Genomic DNA, 21,055 nt, shown 5'->3' with positions numbered 1-21,055 from the left:
TTATTATGTATGTTGTTGTTTAGGTGACGAGAGAACATGAGACATTTTGTAGTTGTTTTAAATGTAAGAGACAGGACAGAGCAGAGGGGATGGGGACTGAGACGGTCCACATGAGGCTCGCGACCTAATGAAGGATGAGATGCGTCTTGTTATCAACATCACATGTTTGCGCGTGCATGCAGCCCTGTATTAAATTATGGAACTCGGGGCACGCGGGGGAAGAAAGGGAGAATACATGTGTGTGCGTGAAGGAGCAGTTCTGTTTTTGGTGGGGTCTGCGTGAGGTGCAGCTTTTTATTCAAGTCGAAATGGGAGCTTTACATTATGTGTGTGTTCTGGCTTGCACTGTTTTCGTTTCTCAAGCAAATGGACTCAAAAGTAAGTACATTTTTGTTAGCTTTTTGGGTTTTAGCTGTGCCTATCAATCAGGGTTGCGGTATAGGATGCTTGGATGCAGATGACGTATCCGGTTTTGGCAAATGATTAACTGAAATGATATAGGGATAGTTGTTACATTGTTAATTGATAATTGCTATGCTGTTTGTTTTCTATTTGTCATTTTCAGCCTATAAAGGTTTATTACTGCACTCTGTCAAGTCTTTCAATTAACTATAGGTCGAAATCATTTACATTTATATGCCTTTTTTTCAGTTTACCCTGTGGTTTTCTAAATACTATTTACAAGGAAAAGGCAACGCTCCTTTAATTGTTTTCTTCTGACCTTGCTCATCTCATAAGAATTTCAGAGAAGCGCGAGCTGTTATTGCGTTGCCAACGTCCGTGCGCTTGTCCTGTCAGTCACAGTCCCATGAGCCCAATTACACAATTTGCGCGCATGCACTTGGAGATCTGTCCTGTGCATTTTCCAAAGGTTACTTTTATTCAGTATACAACACGAATATTTAAACAAAATATTTTCCACTGGTCAGTCCATATCCAGAAAAGTACAGTTTATTATGGTTAAGGAAATAGACCTTGTTAAACGAATTAACACGATAAACTTACATTAGGGCACTCACATTAGATAGATTTTCCAAAGTTTTTTAAAAGCGCAATTTTAACCATAAATCTATAGGCCTAAGTCTCAAAACAAAATTGTACTCTCTCTCCCTTCCTCTTTCTTTCAGCTTACCGGGACATGTTCCCTCACAAGCATTCATTGTCGATGAAGTTCCCGCCGATCCCTGGTTGGAGCCCAGACAGCAACCCGTGGGATGACTATATCTACCCGCCCTTTGGCCCCAAGGAACTAACGCGGAGAAAAGGTGAGCACCTTGTCAAATTATGCAAATAAAGTTTATAATGTTCTCACTTTAAAACATTACAACATTTATCAACTAATTTCACCTCTGTATCCAGGTAAGCCCGTCAAAGTGCGCCTGACCAGCGACAGTCCAGCAATCAAAGGTTCTATAGTGTCATTCACTGCCAAGCTGGAGTACCCCCCATGTCAGAAGGAGGACACCAACGGGGAGCTGGTGTGGGATGAGCACTGTCCAGATGGTATGGAGCTGGAGGCCTCAGGTCCTTCCCACAAACCACTCTACACCAGCACTGTCACAACACAAGCACCTAGCACAAACAAACCTACACACTCCCACTCAGAGACACCCAGACATGCACACACACATGCACCTTGGTGGACTTACCATGAGGAGGAATAGGCAATTACCTCAGGCCTCTCATCATCAAGTGGCCTCATTCCTGTGCATTGTTTCACATGATATGATTGCAAAAGATTGTCACTGAAATTAAGTTGCAGCAATGAGAAGAAACAGAAAGATGTCATTTTCAACAGAAAAATGACCTAAATTCTTTAGTAGAAGGACAGGTCTGCTGATAATAAGGTGCTGCTGATAATACTGCCGTAGTCCTCCAGGCAGAGGACATGTCCCACTGGGCACACTGGTTGAATCAACGTTGTTTCCAGATAATATAAATGAAATTACGTCAAACCAAGGTAGAATAGACGTTGAATTTAGAATTCAGCTACATGTGAATTGATGGAAAGTTGGAAGGTATACAGTGCACTGTTCGGATCCTGCAATTATTTTGGATGAATGTGCAAAGGTAACCTACTTTTTGAAGTGATTTGTTTGAAAATCAAATTAAAGCTGGTTGTGTTCATGGCACATTAAAAGGTGATACATTTTTACAGTTTAATTAAATGTCTTCATGACAAAACCCATTTTCAAAATGTGTGCCTCAGTGTCCTCAGTCTGGCCTCTGCCTGGGGCCTCCACATTGTATTGTATTGTATCTAAGGATCTCCATTAGCTGCTGCCAAGGCAGCAGATACTCTTCCTGGGGTCCAGCAACATTAAGGCAGTTATATACAATAAAAATATGACATTACATTTTATAAACACATCAAGTGTGTTCTCTCAGGCCACTACTCTACTACCACATATCTACAATACAAAATCCACGTCTACCTATGTGTAGAGTGCGTGAGGTATCATGTGTACAGTTGAAGTCGGAAGTTTACATACACCTTAGCCAAATACATTTAAACTCCGTTTTTCACAATTCCTGACATTTAATCAGAGTAAAAATTCCCTGTCTTAGGTCAGTTAGGATCACCAGTTTATTTTAAGAATGTGAAATGTCAGAATAATAGTTGAGATAATTATTTATTTCAGCTTTTATTTCTTTCGACACATTCCCAGTGGATCAGAAGTTTACATACACTCAATTAGTATTTGGTAGCATTGACTTTAAATTGTTTAACTTGGGTCAAATGTTTCGTGGTAGCCTTCTACAAGCTTCCCACAATAAGTTGGGTGAATTTTGGCCCATTCCTCCTGACAGAGCTGGTGTAACTGAGTCAGGTTTGTTGCTCGCACACGCTTTTTCAGTTCTGCCCACACATTTTCTATAGGATTGAGGTCAAGGCTTTGTGATGGCCACTCCAATACCTTGACTTTGTTGTCCTTAAGCCAATTTGCCACAACTTTGGAAGTATGCTTGGGTTCACTGTCCATTTTGAAGAACCATTTGCGACCAAGCTTTAACTTCCTGACTGATGTCTTGAGATGTTGCTTCAATATTTCCACGTAATTTTCCTCCCTCATGACGCCATCTATTTTCTGAAGCGCATCAGTCCCTCCTGCAGCAAAGCACCCCCACAACATGATGCTGCCCCCCCCCCCAACCCCCGTGCTTCACGGCTGGGATGATGTTCTTCAGCTAGCAAGCCTCCCCTTTTTACTCCAAACATAATGATGGTCATTATGGCCAAACGGTTCTATTTTTGTTTCATCAGAACAGAGGATATCTCTCCAAAAAGTAGGATCTTTGTCCCCATGTGCAGTTATAAACCGTAGTCTGGCTTTTTTATGGCGGTTTTGGAGCAGTGGTTTCTTCCTTGCTGAGCAGCCTTTCAGGTTATGTCGATACAGGACTTATTTTACTGTGGATATCAATACTTTTGTTCCTGTTTTCTCCAGCATCTTCACAAGGTCCTTTGCTGTTGTTCTCAGATTGATTTGCACTTTTCTCACCAAAGTACGTTCATCTCTAGGAGACACAACACGTCTCCTTCCTGAGCGGTATGATGGCTGCGTGGTCCCAGGGTGTTTATACTTGTGTACTATTGTTTGTACAGATGAATGTGGTACCTTCAGGCGTTTGAAATTGCACCCAAGGATGAACCAGACTTGTAGAGATCTACACTTTTTTTTCTGAGGTCTTGGTTGCTTTCTTTTGATTTTCCCATGATGTCAAGCAAAGAGGTACTGATTTTGAAGGTAGGCATTGAAATACTTCCACAGGTACACCTTCAATTGACTCAAATGATGTCAATTAGCCTACCAAAAGCTTCTAAAGCCATGACATCATTTTCTGGAATATTCCAAGCTGTTTAAAGGCACAGTCAATTTAGTGTATGTAAACTTGTGACCCACTGGAATTGTGATACAGTGAATTAAAAATTAAATAATCTGTCTGTAAACAATTGTTGGAAAAATTACTTGTGTTACACACAAAGTAGATGTCCTAACCGACTTGCCAAAACTATAGTTTGTTAACAAGAAATTTGTGGAGTGGTTGAAAAACAAGTTTTAATGACTCCAACCTAAGTGTATGTAAACCTCCAACTTCAACTGTGTCTGTGCCTGTGTGTCTCTCCTGTGTGTCTCTTCACAGTACTCTGTTCCACAAGGTGTATCTTTATCTGTTTTTAAATTGTGATTCTACTGCTTGCATCAGTTACTTGATGTGGAATAGAGTTCCATGTAGCCATGGCTCTGTGTAGTACTGTGCACCTCCCATAGTCTGTTCTTCACTTGGGGATTGAGAAATCACTAAGTACGCCCCTGCACATAAAAAAAACACACACACACACAACAGCTGATTACAAGATCATTATACAATCAGCAATTAAGCATTCATAAAAACTGAATAACTCAACATTGAGACATGAAATAGGCTAGGGTGTACTACATTCTGTGAATTGACTGTAATTCTCCCCTCCACTGCCCTATTCAGCTAACAGTCAGCTTAAATCTGGCTATGTATTTAACTGGACCTCCTGGCTAGATGACTACGGCTTTGGAAAGTGTACTGACCTGAAGAGATGTAACGTCTTCCCAGATGGGAAACCCTTCCCTCAGAGCAATGACTGGAGACACAAGGGCTACGTCTACGTATGGCACTCCATGGGTAAGAGTCTCACTCAAACACAGTCATAAACACACATATACATGCACCATGTCCCTCTCCCTGTCCTCCCGGAGGACCTGAGCCCCAGGACCATGCCTCAGGACGACCTGGCCTGATGACTCCTGGCTGTCCCCAGTCCACCTTGGTTGTGCTGCTGCTCCAGTTTCAACTGTTCTGCCTGCGGCTATGGAACCCTGACCTGTTCACCGGACGCGCTACCTTGTCCCAGACCTGCTGTTTTCAACTCTCTCTCTCTCTCTACCGCACCTGCTGTCTCGACCTGAATGCTCAGCTATGAAAAGCCAACTGACATTTACTCCTGAGGTGCTGACCTGTTGCACCCTCTACAACCACTGTGGTTATTATTATTTGACCCTGCAGGTCATCTATGAACGTTTGCACATCTTGGCCATGTTCTGTTATAATCTCCACCTGGCACATCCAGAAGAGGACTGGCCACCCCTCAGAACCTGCTTCCTCTTTAGGTTTCTTTCTAGGTTCCTGCCTTTCTAGGGAGTTTTTCCTAGCCATCGTGCTTCAATCTGCATTGCTTGCTGTTTGGGGTTTTAGGCTGGGTTTCTGTATAAGCACTTTGCGACATCGGCTGATGTAAAAAGAGCTTTATAAATACAATTTATTGAATTTGATTGATTAGATGAGCTCTATTAAAGGTGAGGAGGCAGGTGCTTAGAGATGGAGATCTGCTATTACTCAAACTCTTTCTGCACTCTGATTCCTCCCTCCATCTCTCGTTCCCTCCTCCCTCCCTCATCTCTCCTTCCTTCCTCTCTCCTTCCCTCCTCCCTTCCTCCCTCTATCTCTCCTTCCCTCCCCCTTCTCTCCCTCCATCTCTCGTTCCTCCCTCCCTCTGTCTCTCCTTCCTTCCTTCCTTCCTTCCTTCCTTCCTTCCTTCCTTCCTTCCTTCCTTCCTTCCTTCCTTCCTTCCTTCCTCCTTCCTCCCTTCCTTCCTCCCTCCCTCCCTCCCTCCCTCCCTCCCTCCCTCCCTCCCTCTATCTCAACTCCCTCCCTCCCTCCCTCATCCCTCCTTCCTTCCTCCTCCCTCCCCTCCCTCCCTCCCTCCCTCCCTCCCTCCCTCCTCCTTCCTTCCCTCCTTCCCTCCCTCCCTCCCTCCTTCCTTCCTCCCTCCCCCTCTATCCCTCCTTCCTTCCTTCCTTCCTCCTTCCCTCCATCTATCTCTCCTTCCTTCCTCCTTCCTTACTCCCCCTCTCTCTCTCTCCTTCCTTCCTCTCTTTCCATCTATCTCTCCTTCCTTCCTCCTTCCTTACTCCTTCCCTCCCTCTCTCTTTCTTTCTTTCTTTCTTTCTTTCGTTTCCTTCCTTCTTTCTTCCTTCCTTCCTTCCTTCCTTCCTTCCTTCCTTCCCTCCCTCCCTCCCTCTATCTCTCCTTCCTTCCTCCTTCCCTCCCTCTATCTCTCCTTCCTTCCTTCTTTCTTCAATCCCTCTATCTCTCCTTCCTTCCTCCTTCCCTCCTTCCCTCCTCCCTCCCATCTCTCCCTCCCTTTCTCTCCCTCCCCCAGGTCAGTACTCTGAGACGTGTGATGGCTCCTCTTCCACCCTAATAGTGAACACCAGTGACATAATTTTGGGGGCGGAACTGATGGAGGTCATGGTGTACAGGAAACGCGAGCGCAGAAAGTACAGCCCCCTGGCCACCGACAAGGCAGTCTTCTTTGTCACAGGTGAGTTCGCTGTATACACTACGTCTACTCTCCAAGCATCACGTATCTCAATCAGCAACCTTTCTTCCTCCCATCTACTATCCTTCCTTCCCCTTGTACATCTTATAGGTCACCAAGCCCTTCCCCTTGTACATGTCTCTCTCAAATGTCAATATGCCTTGTATACTGTTGCTCAGATTAGTTATCATTGCTTTAGTTCACTATGGAGCCCCTAGTCCCACTCCTCATACCCCTGATACCTCCTTTGTCCCTCCTCCAACATATGCGGTGACCTCACCCATTACAACCAGCATGTCCAGAGATAAAACCTCTCTCATCATCACCCAGTGCCTGGGCTTACCTCCGCCATACCCGCACCCCACCATACCCCTGTCTGCGCATTATGCCATGAATATATTCTACCATGCCCAGAAACCTGCTCCTCTAATTCTCTGTCCCCAATGCTCTAGGCGACCAGTTTTGATAGCCCTTAGCCACACCCTCATACTACTCCTTCTCTGTTCCGCGGGTGATGTGGAGGTAAACCCAGGCCCTGCATGTCCCCAGGCACCCTCATTTGTTGACTTCTGTGATCAAAAAAGCCTTGGTTTCATGCATGTCAACATCAGAAGCCTCCTTCCTAAGTTTGTTTTACTCACTGCTTTAGCACACTCTGCTAACCCTGATGTTCTTGCCGTGTCTGAATCCTGGCTCAGGAAGGCCACCAAAAATTCAGAGATTTCCATACCCAACTATAACATCTTCCGTCAAGATAGAACTGCTAAAGGGGGAGGAGTTGCAGTCTACTGCAGAGATAGCCTGCAAAGTAATGTCATACTTTCCAGGTCCATACCCAAACAGTTCGAACTACTAATTCTGAAAATCACTCTCTCCAGGAATAAGTCTCTCACTGTTGCCGCCTGCTACCGACCCCCCTCAGCTCCCAGCTGTGCCCTGGATACCATTTGTGAATTGATTGCCCCCCATCTAGCTTCAGAGTTTGTTCTGCTAGGTGACCTAAACTGGGATATGCTTAACACCCCGGCAGTCCTACAATCTAAGCTAGATGCCCTCAATCTCACACAAATCATCAAAGAACCCACCAGGTACAACCCTAACTCTGTAAGCAAGGGCACCCTCATAGACGTCATCCTGACCAACTGGCCCTCCAAATACACCTCCGCTGTCTTCAACCAGGATCTCAGCGACCACTGCCTCATTGCCTGTATCCGCTACGGTGCCGCAGTCAAACGACCACCCCTCATCACTGTCAAACGATCCCTAAAACACTTCTGTGAGCAGGCCTTTCTAATCGACCTGGCCCGGGTATCCTGGAAGGACATTGACCTCATCCCGTCAGTTGAGGATGCCTGGTCATTCTTTAAGAGTAACTTCCTCACCATTTTAGATAAGCATGCTCCGTTCAAAAAATGCAGAACTAAGAACAGATACAGCCCTTGGTTCACTCCAGACCTGACTGCCCTCGACCAGCACAAAAACACCCTGTGGCGGACTGCAATAGCATCGAACAGTCCCCGCGATATGCAACTGTTCAGGGAAGTCAGGAACCAATACACGCAGTCAGTCAGGAAAGCTAAGGCCAGCTTCTTCAGGCAGAAGTTTGCATCCTGTAGCTCCAACTCCAAAAGTTCTGGGACACTGTGAAGTCCATGGAGAACAAGAGCACCTCCTCCCAGCTGCCCACTGCACTGAGGCTAGGGAACACGGTCACCACCGACAAATCCATGATTATCGAAAACTTCAACAAGCATTTCTCATCGGCTGGCCATGCCTTCCGCCTGGCTACTCCTACCTCGGCCAACAGCCCCGGCCCCCCCGCAGCTCCTCGCCCAAGCCTCTCCAGGTTCTCCTTTACCCAAATCCAGATAGCAGATGTTCTGAAAGAGCTGCAAAACCTGGACCCGTATAAATCAGCTGGGCTTGACAATCTGGACCCTCTATTTCTGAAACTATCCGCCGCCATTGTCGCAACCCCTATTACCAGCCTGTTCAACCTCTCTTTCATATCGTCTGAGATCCCCAAGGACTGGAAAGCTGCCGCAGTCATCCCCCTCTTCAAAGGGGGTGACACCCTGGACCCAAACTGTTACAGACCTATATCCATCCTGCCCTGCCTATCTAAGGTCTTCGAAAGCCAAGTCAACAAACAGGTGACTGACCATCTCGAATCCCACCGTACCTTCTCCGCTATGCAATCCGGTTTCCGAGCCGGTCACGGGTGCACCTCAGCCACACTCAAGGTACTAAACGACATCATAACCGCCATCGATAAAAGACAGTACTGTGCAGCCGTCTTCATCGACCTTGCCAAGGCTTTCGACTCTGTCAATCACCATATTCTTATCGGCAGACTCAGTAGCCTCGGTTTTTCGGATGACTGCCTTGCCTGGTTCACCAATTACTTTGCAGACAGAGTTCAGTGTGTCAAATCGGAGGGCATGTTGTCTTGTCCTCTGGCAGTCTCTATGGGGTTTCCACAGGGTTCAATTCTCGGGCCGACTCTTTTCTCTGTATATATCAATGATGTTGCTCTTGCTGCGGGCGATTCCCTGATCCACCTCTACGCAGACGACACCATTGTATACACTTTCGGCCCGTCATTGGACACTGTGCTATCTAACCTCCAATCGAGCTTCAATGCCATACAACACTCCTTCCGTGGCCTCCAACTGCTCTTAAACGCTAGTAAAAACAAATGCATGCTTTTCAACCGATCGCTGCCTGCACCCGCATGCCCGACTAGGATCACCACACTGGATGGCTCCGACCTTGAATATGTGGACACCTATAAGTACCTAGGTGTCTGGCTAGACTGCAAACTCTCCTTCCAGACCCATATCAAACATCTCCAATCGAAAATCAAATCAAGAATCGGCTTTCTATTCCGCAACAAAGCCTCCTTCACTCACGCTGCCAAGCTTACCCTAGTAAAACTGACTATCCTACCGATCCTCGACTTCGGCGACGTCATCTACAAAATTGCTTCCAACACTCTACTCAGCAAACTGGATGCAGTTTATCACAGTGCCATCCGTTTTGTCACTAAAGCACCTTATACTACCCACCACTGCGACTTGTATGCTCTAGTCGGCTGGCCCTCACTATCAAATCAAATCAAATCAAATCAAATCAAATCAAATTTTATTTGTCACATCCACATGGTTAGCAGATGTCATCTACAATGCTTGTGCTTCTAGTTCCGACAATGCAGTGATAACCAACAAGTAATCTAACTAACAATTCCAAAACTACTGTCTTATACACAGTGTAAGGGGATAAGGAACATGTACATAAGGATATATGAATGAGTAATGGTACAGAGCAGCATACAGTAGATGGTATCGAGTACAGTATATACATATGAGATGAGTATGTAGACAAAGTAAACAAAGTGGCATAGTTAAAGTGGCTAGTGATACATGTGTTACATAAGGATGCAGTCGATGTTGTAGAGTACAGTATATACATATGTATATGAGATGAATAAAGGGTAAGTAACATTATATAAGGTAGCATTGTTTAAAGTGGCTAGTGATATATTTACATCATTTCCCATCAATTCCATTATTAAATGGCTGGAGTTGGGTCAGTGTCAATGACAGTGTGTTGGCAGCAGCCACTCAATGTTAGTGGTGGCTATTTAACAGTCTGATGGCCTTGAGATAGAAGCTGTTTTTCAGTCTCTCGGTCCCAGCTTTGATGCACCTGTACTGACCTCGCCTTCTGGATGATAGCCCTGAACAGGCAGTGGTTCGGGTGGTTGATGTCCTTGATGATCTTTATGGCCTTCCTGTAACAACGGGTGGTCAGGTGTCCTGGAGGGCAGGTAGTTTGCCCCCGGTGATGCGTTGTGCAGTCCTCACTACCCTCTGGAGAGCCTTACGGTTGAGGGCGGAGCAGTTGCAGCTGTACATAGGATCTATTGCATCTGTAAAGTTTGTGAGTGCTTTTGGTGACAAGCCGAATTTCTTCAGCCTACCTCTTCTTCACGACGCTGTCAGTGTGAGTGGACCAATTCAGTTTGTCTGTGATGTGTATGCCGAGGAACTTAAAACTAGCTACCCTCTCCACTACTGTTCCATCGATGTTAGGGGGTGTTCCCTCTGCTGTTTCCTGAAGTCCACAATCATCTCCTTAGTTTTGTTGACGTTGAGTGTGAGGTTATTTTCCTGACACCACACTCCAAGGGCCCTCACCTCCTCCCTGTGCTCGTTGTTGGTAATGCCTACCACAAACTTGATGATTGAGTTGGAGGCGTGCTACCTGTGAACAGGGATGATCATGGGGCCCCCGTGTTGATCGGGGAGGAGATGTTGTTTACCCTCACCACCTAAACACACCGGCCAGCTGGTCTGCATGCTCGGAGGGCGCGGCTGGGGATGCCGTCTGGGCCTGCAGCCTTGCGAGGGTTAACACGTTTAAATGTCTTAATCACCTCGGCTGCAGTGAAGGAGAGACTGCATGTTTCCGTTGCAGGCCGTGTCAGTGGCACTGTTTGTCCTCAGCGGGCAAAAAAGTTATTTAGTCTGCCTGGGAGCAAGACATCCTGGTCCGTGACTGGGCTGGATTTCATCTTGTAGTCCGTGATTGACTGTAGACCCTGCCACATGCCTCTTGTGTCTGAGCCATTGAATTGAGATTCCACTTTGTCTCTGTACTGACGCTTAGCTTGTTTGATAGCCTTACGGAGGAATAGCTGCACTGTTTGTATTCAGTCATGTTGCCAGACACCTTGCCCTGATTAAAAGCAGTGGTTCGCGCTTTCAGTTTCACGAATGCTGCCATCTCCACGGTTTCTGGTTAGGGAATGTTTTTATCGTTGCTATCGACATCTTAACGCACGTTCTAATGAAAACGAATCAGCGTATTCGTCAATATTCCCACCTGAAACATGTCCCAGTCCACGTGATGGAAGCAGTCTTGGAGTGTAGAGTCAGCTTGGTCTGACCAGCGTTGGACAGACCTCAGCGTGGGAGCCTCTTGTTTTAATTTCTGCCTGTACAGGGATCAGCAAAATAGGTCGTGGTCAGCTTTTCCGAAAGGGGGCGGGGCAGGGCCTTATATCCCGGAGGGGCTTGGTGTCCTATATTGTCGCCAGACCCACTGGCTTCAGGTCATCTACAAGGCCATGCTAGGTAAAGCTCTGCCTTATCTCAGTTCACTGGTCACGATGGCAACACCCATCCTTCCAGCAGGTGTATCTCATTGATCATCCCTAAAGCCAACACCTCATTCCGCCCTTCCAGTACTCTGCTGCCTGTGACTGGAATGAATTGCAAAAATCGCTGAAGTTGGAGACTTTTATCCCCTCACCAACTTCAAACATCAGCTAGCTGAGCAGCTAACCTTCGCTGCAGCTGAACATAATCTATTGGTAAATAGCACACCCATTTTCACCTACCTCATCCCCACAGTTTTTATTTATTTACTTTTCTGCTCTTTTGCACACCAATATCTCTACCTGTACATGATCATCTGATCATTTATCACTCCAGTGTTAATGTGCAATATTGTAATTATTCGCCTACCTCCTCATGCCTTTTGCACACATTGTATATAGACTCCCCTTTTTTCTCTACTGTGTTATTGACTTGTTAATTGTTTACTCCATGTGTAACTCTGTGTTGTCTGCTCACACTGCTATGCTTTATCTTGGCCAGGTCGCAGTTGCAAATGAGAACCTGTTCTCAACTAGCCTACCTGGTTAAATAAAGGTGAAATAAATAAATAAAACATCTTATAGGTAACCAAGCCCTTCCCCTTGTACATCTTATAGGACACCAAGCCCTTCCACTTGTACATCTTATAGGTCACCAAGCCCTTCCCCTTGTACATCTTATAGGTCACCAAGCCCCTCCCCTTGTACATCTTATAGGTCACCAAGCCCTTCCCCTTGTACATCTTATAGGTCACCAAGCCCTTCCCCTTGTACATCTTATAGGACACCAAGCCCTTCCCCTTGTACATCTTATAGGTCACCAATCCCCTCCCCTTGTACATCTTATAGGTCACCAAGCCCTTCCCCTTGTACATCTTATAGGACACCAAGCCCCTCCCCTTGTACATCTTATAGGTCACCAAGCCCTTCCACTTGTACATCTTATAGGTCACCAAGCCCTTCCCCTTGTACATCTTATAGGACACCAAGCCCTTCCCCTTGTACATCTTATAGGTCACCAAGCCCTTCCACTTGTACATCTTATAGGACACCAAGCCCCTCCCCTTGTACATACTATAGGACACCAAGCCCCTCCCCTTGTACATACTATAGGACACCAAGCCCCTCCCCTTGTACATACTATAGGACACCAAGCCCCTCCCCTTGTACATACTATAGGACACCAAGCCCCTCCCCTTGTACATATTATAGGTCACCAAGCCCCTCCCCTTGTACATACTATAGGACACCAAGCCCCTTTCCTTGTTTATAGGTTAAGCCCCTCCCCTTGTACATCTTATAGGACACCAAGCCCCTCCCCTTGTACATCTTATAGGTCACCAAGCCCCTCCCCTTGTACATCTTATAGGACACCAAGCCCTTCCACTTGTACATCTTATAGGTCACCAAGCCCCTCCCCTTGTACATACTATAGGACACCAAGCCCCTTTCCTTGTTTATAGGTCACCAAGCCCCTCCCCTTGTACATCTTATAGGACACCAAGCCCCTCCTTGTACATCTTAAGCCCCTCCCCTTGTACATCTTATAGGACACCAAGCCCTTCCCCTTGTACATCTTATAGGTCACCAAGCCCTTCCACTTGTACATACTATAGGACACCAAGCCCCTCCCCTTGTACATCTTATAGGACACCAAGCCCCTCCCCTTGTACATTTTATAGGACACCAAGCCCCTCCCCTTGTACATCTTATAGGACACCAAGCCCCTCCCCGTGTACATCTTATTATAGGACACCAAGCCCCTCCCCTTGTACATACTATAGGACACCAAGCCCCTCCCCTTGTACATACTATAGGACACCAAGCCCCTCCCCTTGTACATACTATAGGACACCAAGCCCCTCCCCTTGTACATATTATAGGACACTAAGCCCCTCTCCTTGTACATATTATAGGTCACCAAGCCCCTCCCCTTGTACATACTATAGGACACCAAGCCCCTTTCCTTGTTTATAGGTCACCAAGCCCTTAGTCAGGTGCAGCTTTAGCACTTTGCTTTCACTTATTCAATCAATTCTGACTAGCCATAGAGAGTCAGGGATTTTGCTGATTGGAACGCAGGCATAGTATTGTCTCTCTTACACATCATCCAAACAGCCGTAGAAGGAGGCTTAACATCACAGCCACAGGCCTGCTCATGGCTTTGAGCAAGAAATTGACTGTCAGGAATTAAATGGACTTGACATGGGGATAGTCATGTTTTGAAAACTAAGGGAGGAAAAAAAATTTTTACAAACTTGTTCTGTACTGTGAAGTTAATCTGAATATGTGCTTCATGTTTTCACATAGGCAGGAGGCCAATATATTCTCAAATGTATTTTATTTGAAGTTTCATTCTGATATTGTGATATTTGTTCTACTGCGACATTGATGTCTTGGAAATGATGCCATTGGGGTGTTGTAAGCCCCACAGCTGAGTGTGTGAAAATGCATATGACTCGTGTTCTACAGTGATGTAAATGTCGCTGTACATTGATGTCTAGAATATGAGGCTATAAGAATTTTGGACTTGTGTAAACCCCACAGCTAATCTCAAGTGTGTGAGTTTACTGCAGTGACGTCTAAAATGCTTTGAATTAATCAGCACCTTGGAGAGTGCTGTCCATTTCACCACCATAGACAGTAGGCTACTTGGCTGTTTACTCTGTGTGCTGCGCTGCTATGTTGAGTTTGTTCCTTTTTTTCTCAATATGTTCCGGTACCTCATACCCCCCAAAATTACCCCCCCCCCCTCACTATGGGTGTGTTCGTAAATTCAGAGTGTTGTCAGATTATCTGTTGGTAAATTAAGAGTGTTTCGCTCATAGGGCGCTCTGGCCGATGAGTAGGGTTGATCCGTGCGTTCTGACTTCACAACGGAAGTCAAGCCCCCAAGCTAACTGGCTAAAGTTAGTTTGCTAGCTAGCTACTTCTGGACACAAATGAGAGAACACCTCACTCTGACCATTTTAACCTCTCTAGCAGAGCTGGTTAGGCAGTTTTCATGTTATCCAGAGTGTTGGTGAATGTAACTGTGCTGCTGGCAACAATTTCATTTTTATTTTTTTGCTGACATTCACTGACACCGGTCATATTCTATTTGCTCGTTTGTAAATGCATCAGTTATTCTGCACTCTGGTACACTCAGACGTGAGTGCTCTGAAATCGGAGTAGATAACCAGAGAGAATTTACAAACACACCCTATGTGTTCCAGGACCTCCCGATTTACAAATGAAGCACTGGATACAGATAGATGAACGGACGTGTCATGTCTAAGGGTTTCTCGTTAACCTTTACCCATCCACAGACAAGATCCCAGTGGCTGTGAATATTTCCCAGAAGGCATCAGCCAATCTGTCGGACAGCGTATTTGTGCGTGGCGAGGAAGTTGTGTTCAGTGTGTCCGTTCACGACCCTAGTGACTACCTGAAGACCGCAGACGCCGTCGACTACATCTGGGACTTCAAGGACGGCAACCAGCTGGTCACCCATAGCAATGTAGCCACTCACTCCTACAGTGCGGTAGGAGGTGTCAACGTGAAGCTGAGGGTGGAGGCGAAGTTCAAGATCCCATGTCCTCCGCCCACGCAAACTACAGGTACGCACACTTGAGTCACACACTTCACTTCAGTGGATATTGCAGGTACACAAACCTAGAAGTACATAGTACACATTGATGAGCTCCATCTTTCACCATATTACTGGCCCTCCAGCCTGGAATAAGGTATGCACCATTGGGGGAATGTTGTTTTAGCTGATTGCGCTGCAGCCCCATATCCGTCTTTGAAGCGTTATGTCATATCTCTCTTTTTCTCTCCTTCAGCGGCCCACACACCTCCCCCTGGCACTCACGCCATCACTCGCAAAATGGAGACAACCCATGGTTTTGGTAAGAATGACCTCTGTAATGTGTGTTGAATAGAAGTGTCAGAGTGTATGAGGAAGTGTTTTCTCTTGTGAGTTTAGTTCTATTCAGCTGACATAAACTGTCCAAATTCCACTGTCTCGTTTCCAGTGCCAGTCACCACTGCCAGACCCGCCTCCAACACACCTGTTCCTATGACTACAGGCTTCCCGACAACAGAGCCCCTCCCCCCGACGGTTGCTGATGTGACTTTGGCGCTGTTCAACCCGATACAACTTTTTGCACAGTTCTTGCTAGCTGGCCCCACCCCCATGTCCCTGCCCACTGGCCCTACCCCAATGTCCCTGCCGGCTGGCCCCACCCCCATGGCCCAGCTCCGCTACGCACATCTGGCAGGCAATGATTGCTTCCGCTACTTCTACGGAACCTTCCAGACCAACATCACCATTATTGGTGGGTGGATGAGGATATAGTGTGTCTCAAATGGCATCATATTCCATTTATAGTGCACTACTTTGGGGCCCATAAGGCTCCCATATGTCTCTAGTCAAAGTAGTGCCCTATATAGGGAATAGGGTGGCATTTCAGCCATAAACACTCTCATAGGGGCAAATACTAAGTTCCACTGGCCAATGTCTACAAAAATGTTCACTTAATCATGCATTGATGCCAATGGGAGTGGAAGTTAGTATTTGCCCCATTGTGAAAAAGTCTTCAATCCAAGCATGTTTTAATCACTCGATCCATGCCTTACCCAATCACAGAACCCAAGCACTTCATCAACAGCCAGCCAGCCAATCGGATCCTGGACGTGTTTGCTGCCAAGGTCACCAACACTGACATAAGCTTCCTGGTCAAGTGCCTGGGCAGGTGAGTGGAACACAATTGGATGTGGCTAAGGCAACCCTCAGACATGTTTTTGGACTAGTGAAAAATATAATTTGTAATGAATATTAACCCACAAACCACTGCATAGTTGCCCCATCCATCTACCATAACCACCCTCCTCTTCCCCTTCCCCAGCACTCCCACCTCAGCCTGCACCATCGTCTCGGACCCCTCTTGCCAGCAGGTGAGGAACATCGTGTGTGATGACGTGCCCCCATCGTCGGAGTGCGAGGTGCGCCTGCGGAGGACCTTCCTGGAGCCAGGGACCTACTGTGTCAACATCACCCTGGAGGATGCCAGCAGTCTGGCCCTCACCACCACCACTACCATCACCATAAGCAACACTGACCCTGACACACCCGGTAGGTCACAGGGCTAGACCCTGGGGTCTTATTCAGTGAGTCCCAAATGGCACCCTACAGTGCATTCGGAAAGTATTCAGACCCCTTGACTTTTTCCCAATTTTCTTACATTACAGCCGTATTTTAAAATGGATTAAATAGTTTTCCCCCCTCATCAATCTACACACAATACCCCATAATGACAAAGCAAAAACATGTTTTTGAATTTTCTTTACCATTTTTTATTTTTTATTATAAAAAATAAAAAGCTGAAATTACACATTTACATAAGTATTCCGACCCTTTACTCAGTACTTTGTTGAAGCACCTTTGGCAGCAATTATAGCCTTGAGTCTTCTTGGGTATGATGCTACAAGCTTGGCACACCTGCTCTGTCAGGTTGGATGGGGAGCGTCGCTGCACAGTTATTTTCAGGTCTCTCCAGAGTTGTTCTATCGGGTTTAAGTCCAGGCTCTGGCTGGGCCCGTCAAGGACATTCAGAGACTCCCGAAGCCACTCCTGCGTTGTCTTGACTGTGTGCTCAGGGTCGTTGTCCTCTTGGAAGGTGAACCTTCTCCTCGGTCTTGAGGGGCTGAGTGCTCTGGAGCAGGTGACCGTAGTGATGATGCCAGGTTTCCTCCAGACGTGAAGCTTGGCTTTCAGGCCAAAGAGTTCATTCTTGGTTTCATCAGACCAGAGAATCTTGTTTCTCATGGTCTGAGATTCCTATAGGTGTCTTTTGGCAAAGAGCAGGCTGTCATGTGTTTTTACTGAGGAGTGGCTTCCGTCTGCTCACTCTACCATAAATGCCTGATTGGTTGAGTGCTGCAGAGACGGTTGTCCTTCTGGAGGAACTCTGGAGCTCTGTCAGAGTGACCATCTCCCTGACTAAGACCCTTCTCCCCCGATTGCTCAGTTTGGCTGGGCGGCCAGCTCTAGGCCAGCTTCCATTTAAGAATGATGGAGGCCAATGTGTTCTTGGGGACCTTCAACGCTGCAGAACATTTTTGGTACCCTTCCCCAGATCTATGCCTCAACACAATCCTGTCTCGGAGCTCTACGGACAGTTCCTTCGATCTCATGGCTTGGATTTTGCTCTGAAATGCACTGTCAACTGTGGGACCTTCAATAGACAGGTGTGTGCATTTCCAAGTCATGTCCAATCAATTGAATGTACCACAGGTAAATCAAGTTGTTGAAACATCTCAACGATGATCAATGTAAACAGGATGCACCTGAGCTCAATTTCGAGTCTCATAGCAAAAGGTCTGAATACTTATGTAAATAAGGTATTTGTTTTTTAATTTGAATACATTTGCAAAACATTTTAAAACCTGTTCACTTTTTCATTATGAGGCATTGTGTGGAGATTGATGAGGATTTTTGTTTTATATAATCCATTTTAGAATTAAGGCTCTAACAACAATATTTGGGAAATATGAAGTGGTCTGAATACTTTCCTTATGCACTATATATAGTGAATAGTTTGTGGTATGGATGGGCCCTGGTCAAGGTAGATCACTATATAGGGAGTAGGGTGCCATTTGGGATACAATGTTGTGAATGTGTATAAATCCACAGCCATAGATGGAATTTTCATTTTGAAGTTTGTTTTGTTTGATGGTATTGAGGCACAGTTTACACCTGATATTAAAGTGGTTTATTTCTCTCCTAATCTCATCCCACCTCTCTCCACTTCTTTCCATCCCTCACCCCTTTGATTCTCGACTCCCCTCGATTCATCCCACTGCTCTTTCTCTCTGTCAATTTGCCTCACATTTGTGTCTCTCCCCCCATCTGTTTGTAGAGTCTAAAGCTCCTCATGCTGCAGAGGTTGTCCTCTCCTCCAGTGCTATTCTGGTAGCCATCTTTGCCTTCACTGCCTTCATGGTCTACAAGTAAGTCAAGCCACTCAGTATTACTTGTGCACACTCAGTTTCCCTTACTCATCTCTCATCTCCCCCACTTCATCTCTTTCCCCTATCCCCCTATCTCTGTCCACTCCTCCTCGACTCTCCCTCTCCCTCAACCCCTCCTCCCTCACTCTCCCACCCCATCTCTCCTCCCTCACTCCCCCACTCCATCTCCCCTCCATCTCTCCTCCCTCACTCACCCACCCCATCTCCCCCTACCCTTCATCTCTCCTCTCTCCCCCCTACCCTCCATCTCTCCTCCCTCACCCCATCTCTCCTCCCTCCCCTCCATCACCCCATCCCTCCCCCTCTCCCTCCCCTCCATCACCCCATCTCTCCTCCCTCCTCCCCCCTACATCTCCCCCTCCCTCCATCTCTCCTCCCTCACTCCCTCCCCCTCCCTCACCCCATCTCCCCCTACTCTCCATCTCTCCTCCCTCCACCTCTCCTCCCTCCCTCACTCCCTCACCCCCCTCCATCTTTCCCCCTCACCCAATCTCTCCTCCCTCCCCTCCATCACCCCATCTCTCCTCCCTCACTCCATCACCCCATCTCTCCTCCCTCACTCCCTCCCTCCATCACCCCATCTCTCCTCCCTCACTCCCTCCCCTCCATCTCTGCCTACCCTCCATCTCTCCTCCCTCACTCCCTCCCCTCCATCTCTCCTCCCTCACTCCATCCCCTCCCTCACCCCATCTCCCCCTACTCTCCATCTCTCCTCCCTCCCTCCACCTCTCCTCCCTCCCTCACTCTCCCCCTCCATCTCTCCCCCCTCACCCCATCTCTCCCCCTCACCCCATCTCTCCTCCCTCACCCCATCTCCTCTCCCTCACTCCCCCATCTCTCCTCCCTCACTCCCCACCTCCCCTCTCACTCCCCACCTCCCCCTCTCACTCCCCACCTCCCCCTCTCACTCCCCCTCTCACTCCCCACCTCCCCCACTCCCCACCCCCCCTCTCACTCCCCACCTCCCCTCTCCTCCCCACCTCCCCTCTCACTCCCCACCTCCCCTCTCCATCTCCCCACCTCCCCTCTCACTCCCATCCCCCCACTCTCCTCCTCCCCTCTCACTCCCCACCTCCCCTCTCCCTCCCCACCTCCCCCTCTAAACTCCCCAAGCCCCTGAGGACTCCCCACCTCCCCCTCTCACTCTCCACCTCCCCCTCTCACTCCCCACCTCCCCACTCCCCACCTCTCCCTCTCCACCTCCCCCTCTCCTCCCCACCTCCCCCTCTCGGAGAGACACCCCACCTCCCCCTCTCACTCCCCACCTCCCCTCTCAGGCTCCCCATTTCCCCTCTCATTTCCCCACCTCCCCCTCTAACTCCCCACCTCCCTTTTCTCCTCCCCACCTCCCCTCTTCTCCCCACCTCCCCCACTCTCCACCTCCCCCTCTCACTCCCCACCTCCCCTCTCACTCCCCACCTCCCCCTCTCACTCTCCACCTCCCCCTCTCACTCCCCACCTCCCCCTCCATCTCTCGCTCCCCTCTGTCTTATCTCTCTCCTCCTCCACCACCCATCCATCTCTCTCTCCCCTCCCAGGCGCTATAAAGTCTACAAGCGGGTGAGGAGGTCCCTGGTGGAGGACGCCAGTGGCCATGTTGGTGTTGGGGGTCGTATGGGCCGGCTGAGGGAGGTAATATTCCCCACCAACGAGGAGAGTCGCCGCCTGCTGTCGGAGAGACACCCCATGTAGACCCACCGATGGTACTCCAGCCACAGGCTGCAAATTTGGGGTGTGAAACATTTTGAAAGGTGCAGATAGAAATAACTGGATTCGCTTTTGTACCTGACAAACAAGCATATCTGTTCTACACAATACATTTCTATCTCAATGTTCTGCAACTTTATATAATCCTTAACAGGCCCCAGGATTTTTACTCAGAGGTTCTTCAGTACCAAGTTTAATTTTAGCACGTTCATAAATGCATCACAAATAAGATATCTATACCAATAACTAAGAGAACTAACAACTGTTAATAAGATGGCAAGAACATTTAACTTTTGATAATATGAAAATACTAGTGCCTTTTCTGTTTAGTTGACTTTGTTGTAGAAAAGTATGTCTATAGGAAGTCTACACCCTACTTGGATTTTTTCACATTTTGTGTTACAAAGTGGGATTAAAATGGATTTCATTGTAATTTGTCAACAGTCTACACAAAAGGTATATATTTTAAAGATGAATGAAAAATAAAACACTAACATACCTTGATTGGATAAGTATTCACCCCGAGTCAATACATGTTAGAATCACCTGTAGCGGTGATTACAAGCTTTGCACACCTGTTGTGCAATATTTTCCCATAAAAAAAATATTCAAGCTTTGTCAAGGTGTGGAGGATCAGGGCTAGACAGCCATAGTTGTTCAAGCTCTGTCAAGGTGTGGAGGATCAGGGCTAGACAGCCATAGTTGTTCAAGCTCTGTCAAGGTGTGGAGGATCAGGGCTAGACAGCCATAGTTGTTCAAGCTCTGTCAAGGTGTGGAGGATCAGGGCTAGACAGCCATAGTTGTTCAAGCTCTGT

General features: G+C 47.3%; 1 protein-coding gene across 2 annotated transcripts; it reads left to right on the top strand.

The window, feature by feature from the left end:
• Positions 1-208: 208 nt before the first annotated feature.
• Positions 209-20,744, top strand: LOC124043215 (protein QNR-71-like). 2 transcript variants are annotated; one of them, XM_046361543.1, is made up of 12 exons: positions 209-378; positions 1,128-1,265; positions 1,360-1,503; positions 4,489-4,662; positions 6,200-6,361; positions 14,828-15,118; positions 15,344-15,409; positions 15,536-15,838; positions 16,150-16,255; positions 16,409-16,635; positions 18,422-18,512; positions 20,072-20,744. In XM_046361543.1, the coding sequence occupies exons 1-12, from the start codon at positions 309-311 to the stop codon at positions 20,223-20,225; spliced, it is 1,926 nt and encodes a 641-aa protein (XP_046217499.1). In that variant the 5' UTR covers positions 209-308; the 3' UTR covers positions 20,226-20,744. The 2 variants fall into 2 exon arrangements, with proteins under 2 accessions (XP_046217499.1, XP_046217498.1); XM_046361542.1 differs by having other exon boundaries at positions 1,360-1,524.
• The last annotated feature ends 311 nt before the right edge of the window (positions 20,745-21,055 follow it).

This window comes from Oncorhynchus gorbuscha, linkage group LG09, assembly GCF_021184085.1.
Source record: "Oncorhynchus gorbuscha isolate QuinsamMale2020 ecotype Even-year linkage group LG09, OgorEven_v1.0, whole genome shotgun sequence".
NCBI classification, from domain to species: Eukaryota; Metazoa; Chordata; class Actinopteri; order Salmoniformes; family Salmonidae; genus Oncorhynchus; species Oncorhynchus gorbuscha.
Note: the sequence above shows the minus strand (reverse complement) of the source record. Positions and strands in the feature narration are given on the sequence as shown.

What these genes read in the sequence shown, in the direction of transcription:
- LOC124043215 (XM_046361542.1), top strand. Translation starts at nt 309, where the DNA reads ATGGGAGCTTTACATTATGTGTGTGTTCTGGCTTGCACTGTTTTCGTT. An exon ending in GGCAGTCTTCTTTGTCACAG is followed by an intron (nt 6,362 to 14,827) that starts GTGAGTTCGCTG and finishes ACCCATCCACAG; the next exon opens with ACAAGATCCCAGTGGCTGTG. An exon ending in CTGGTCAAGTGCCTGGGCAG is followed by an intron (nt 16,256 to 16,408) that starts GTGAGTGGAACA and finishes CCCCTTCCCCAG; the next exon opens with CACTCCCACCTCAGCCTGCA.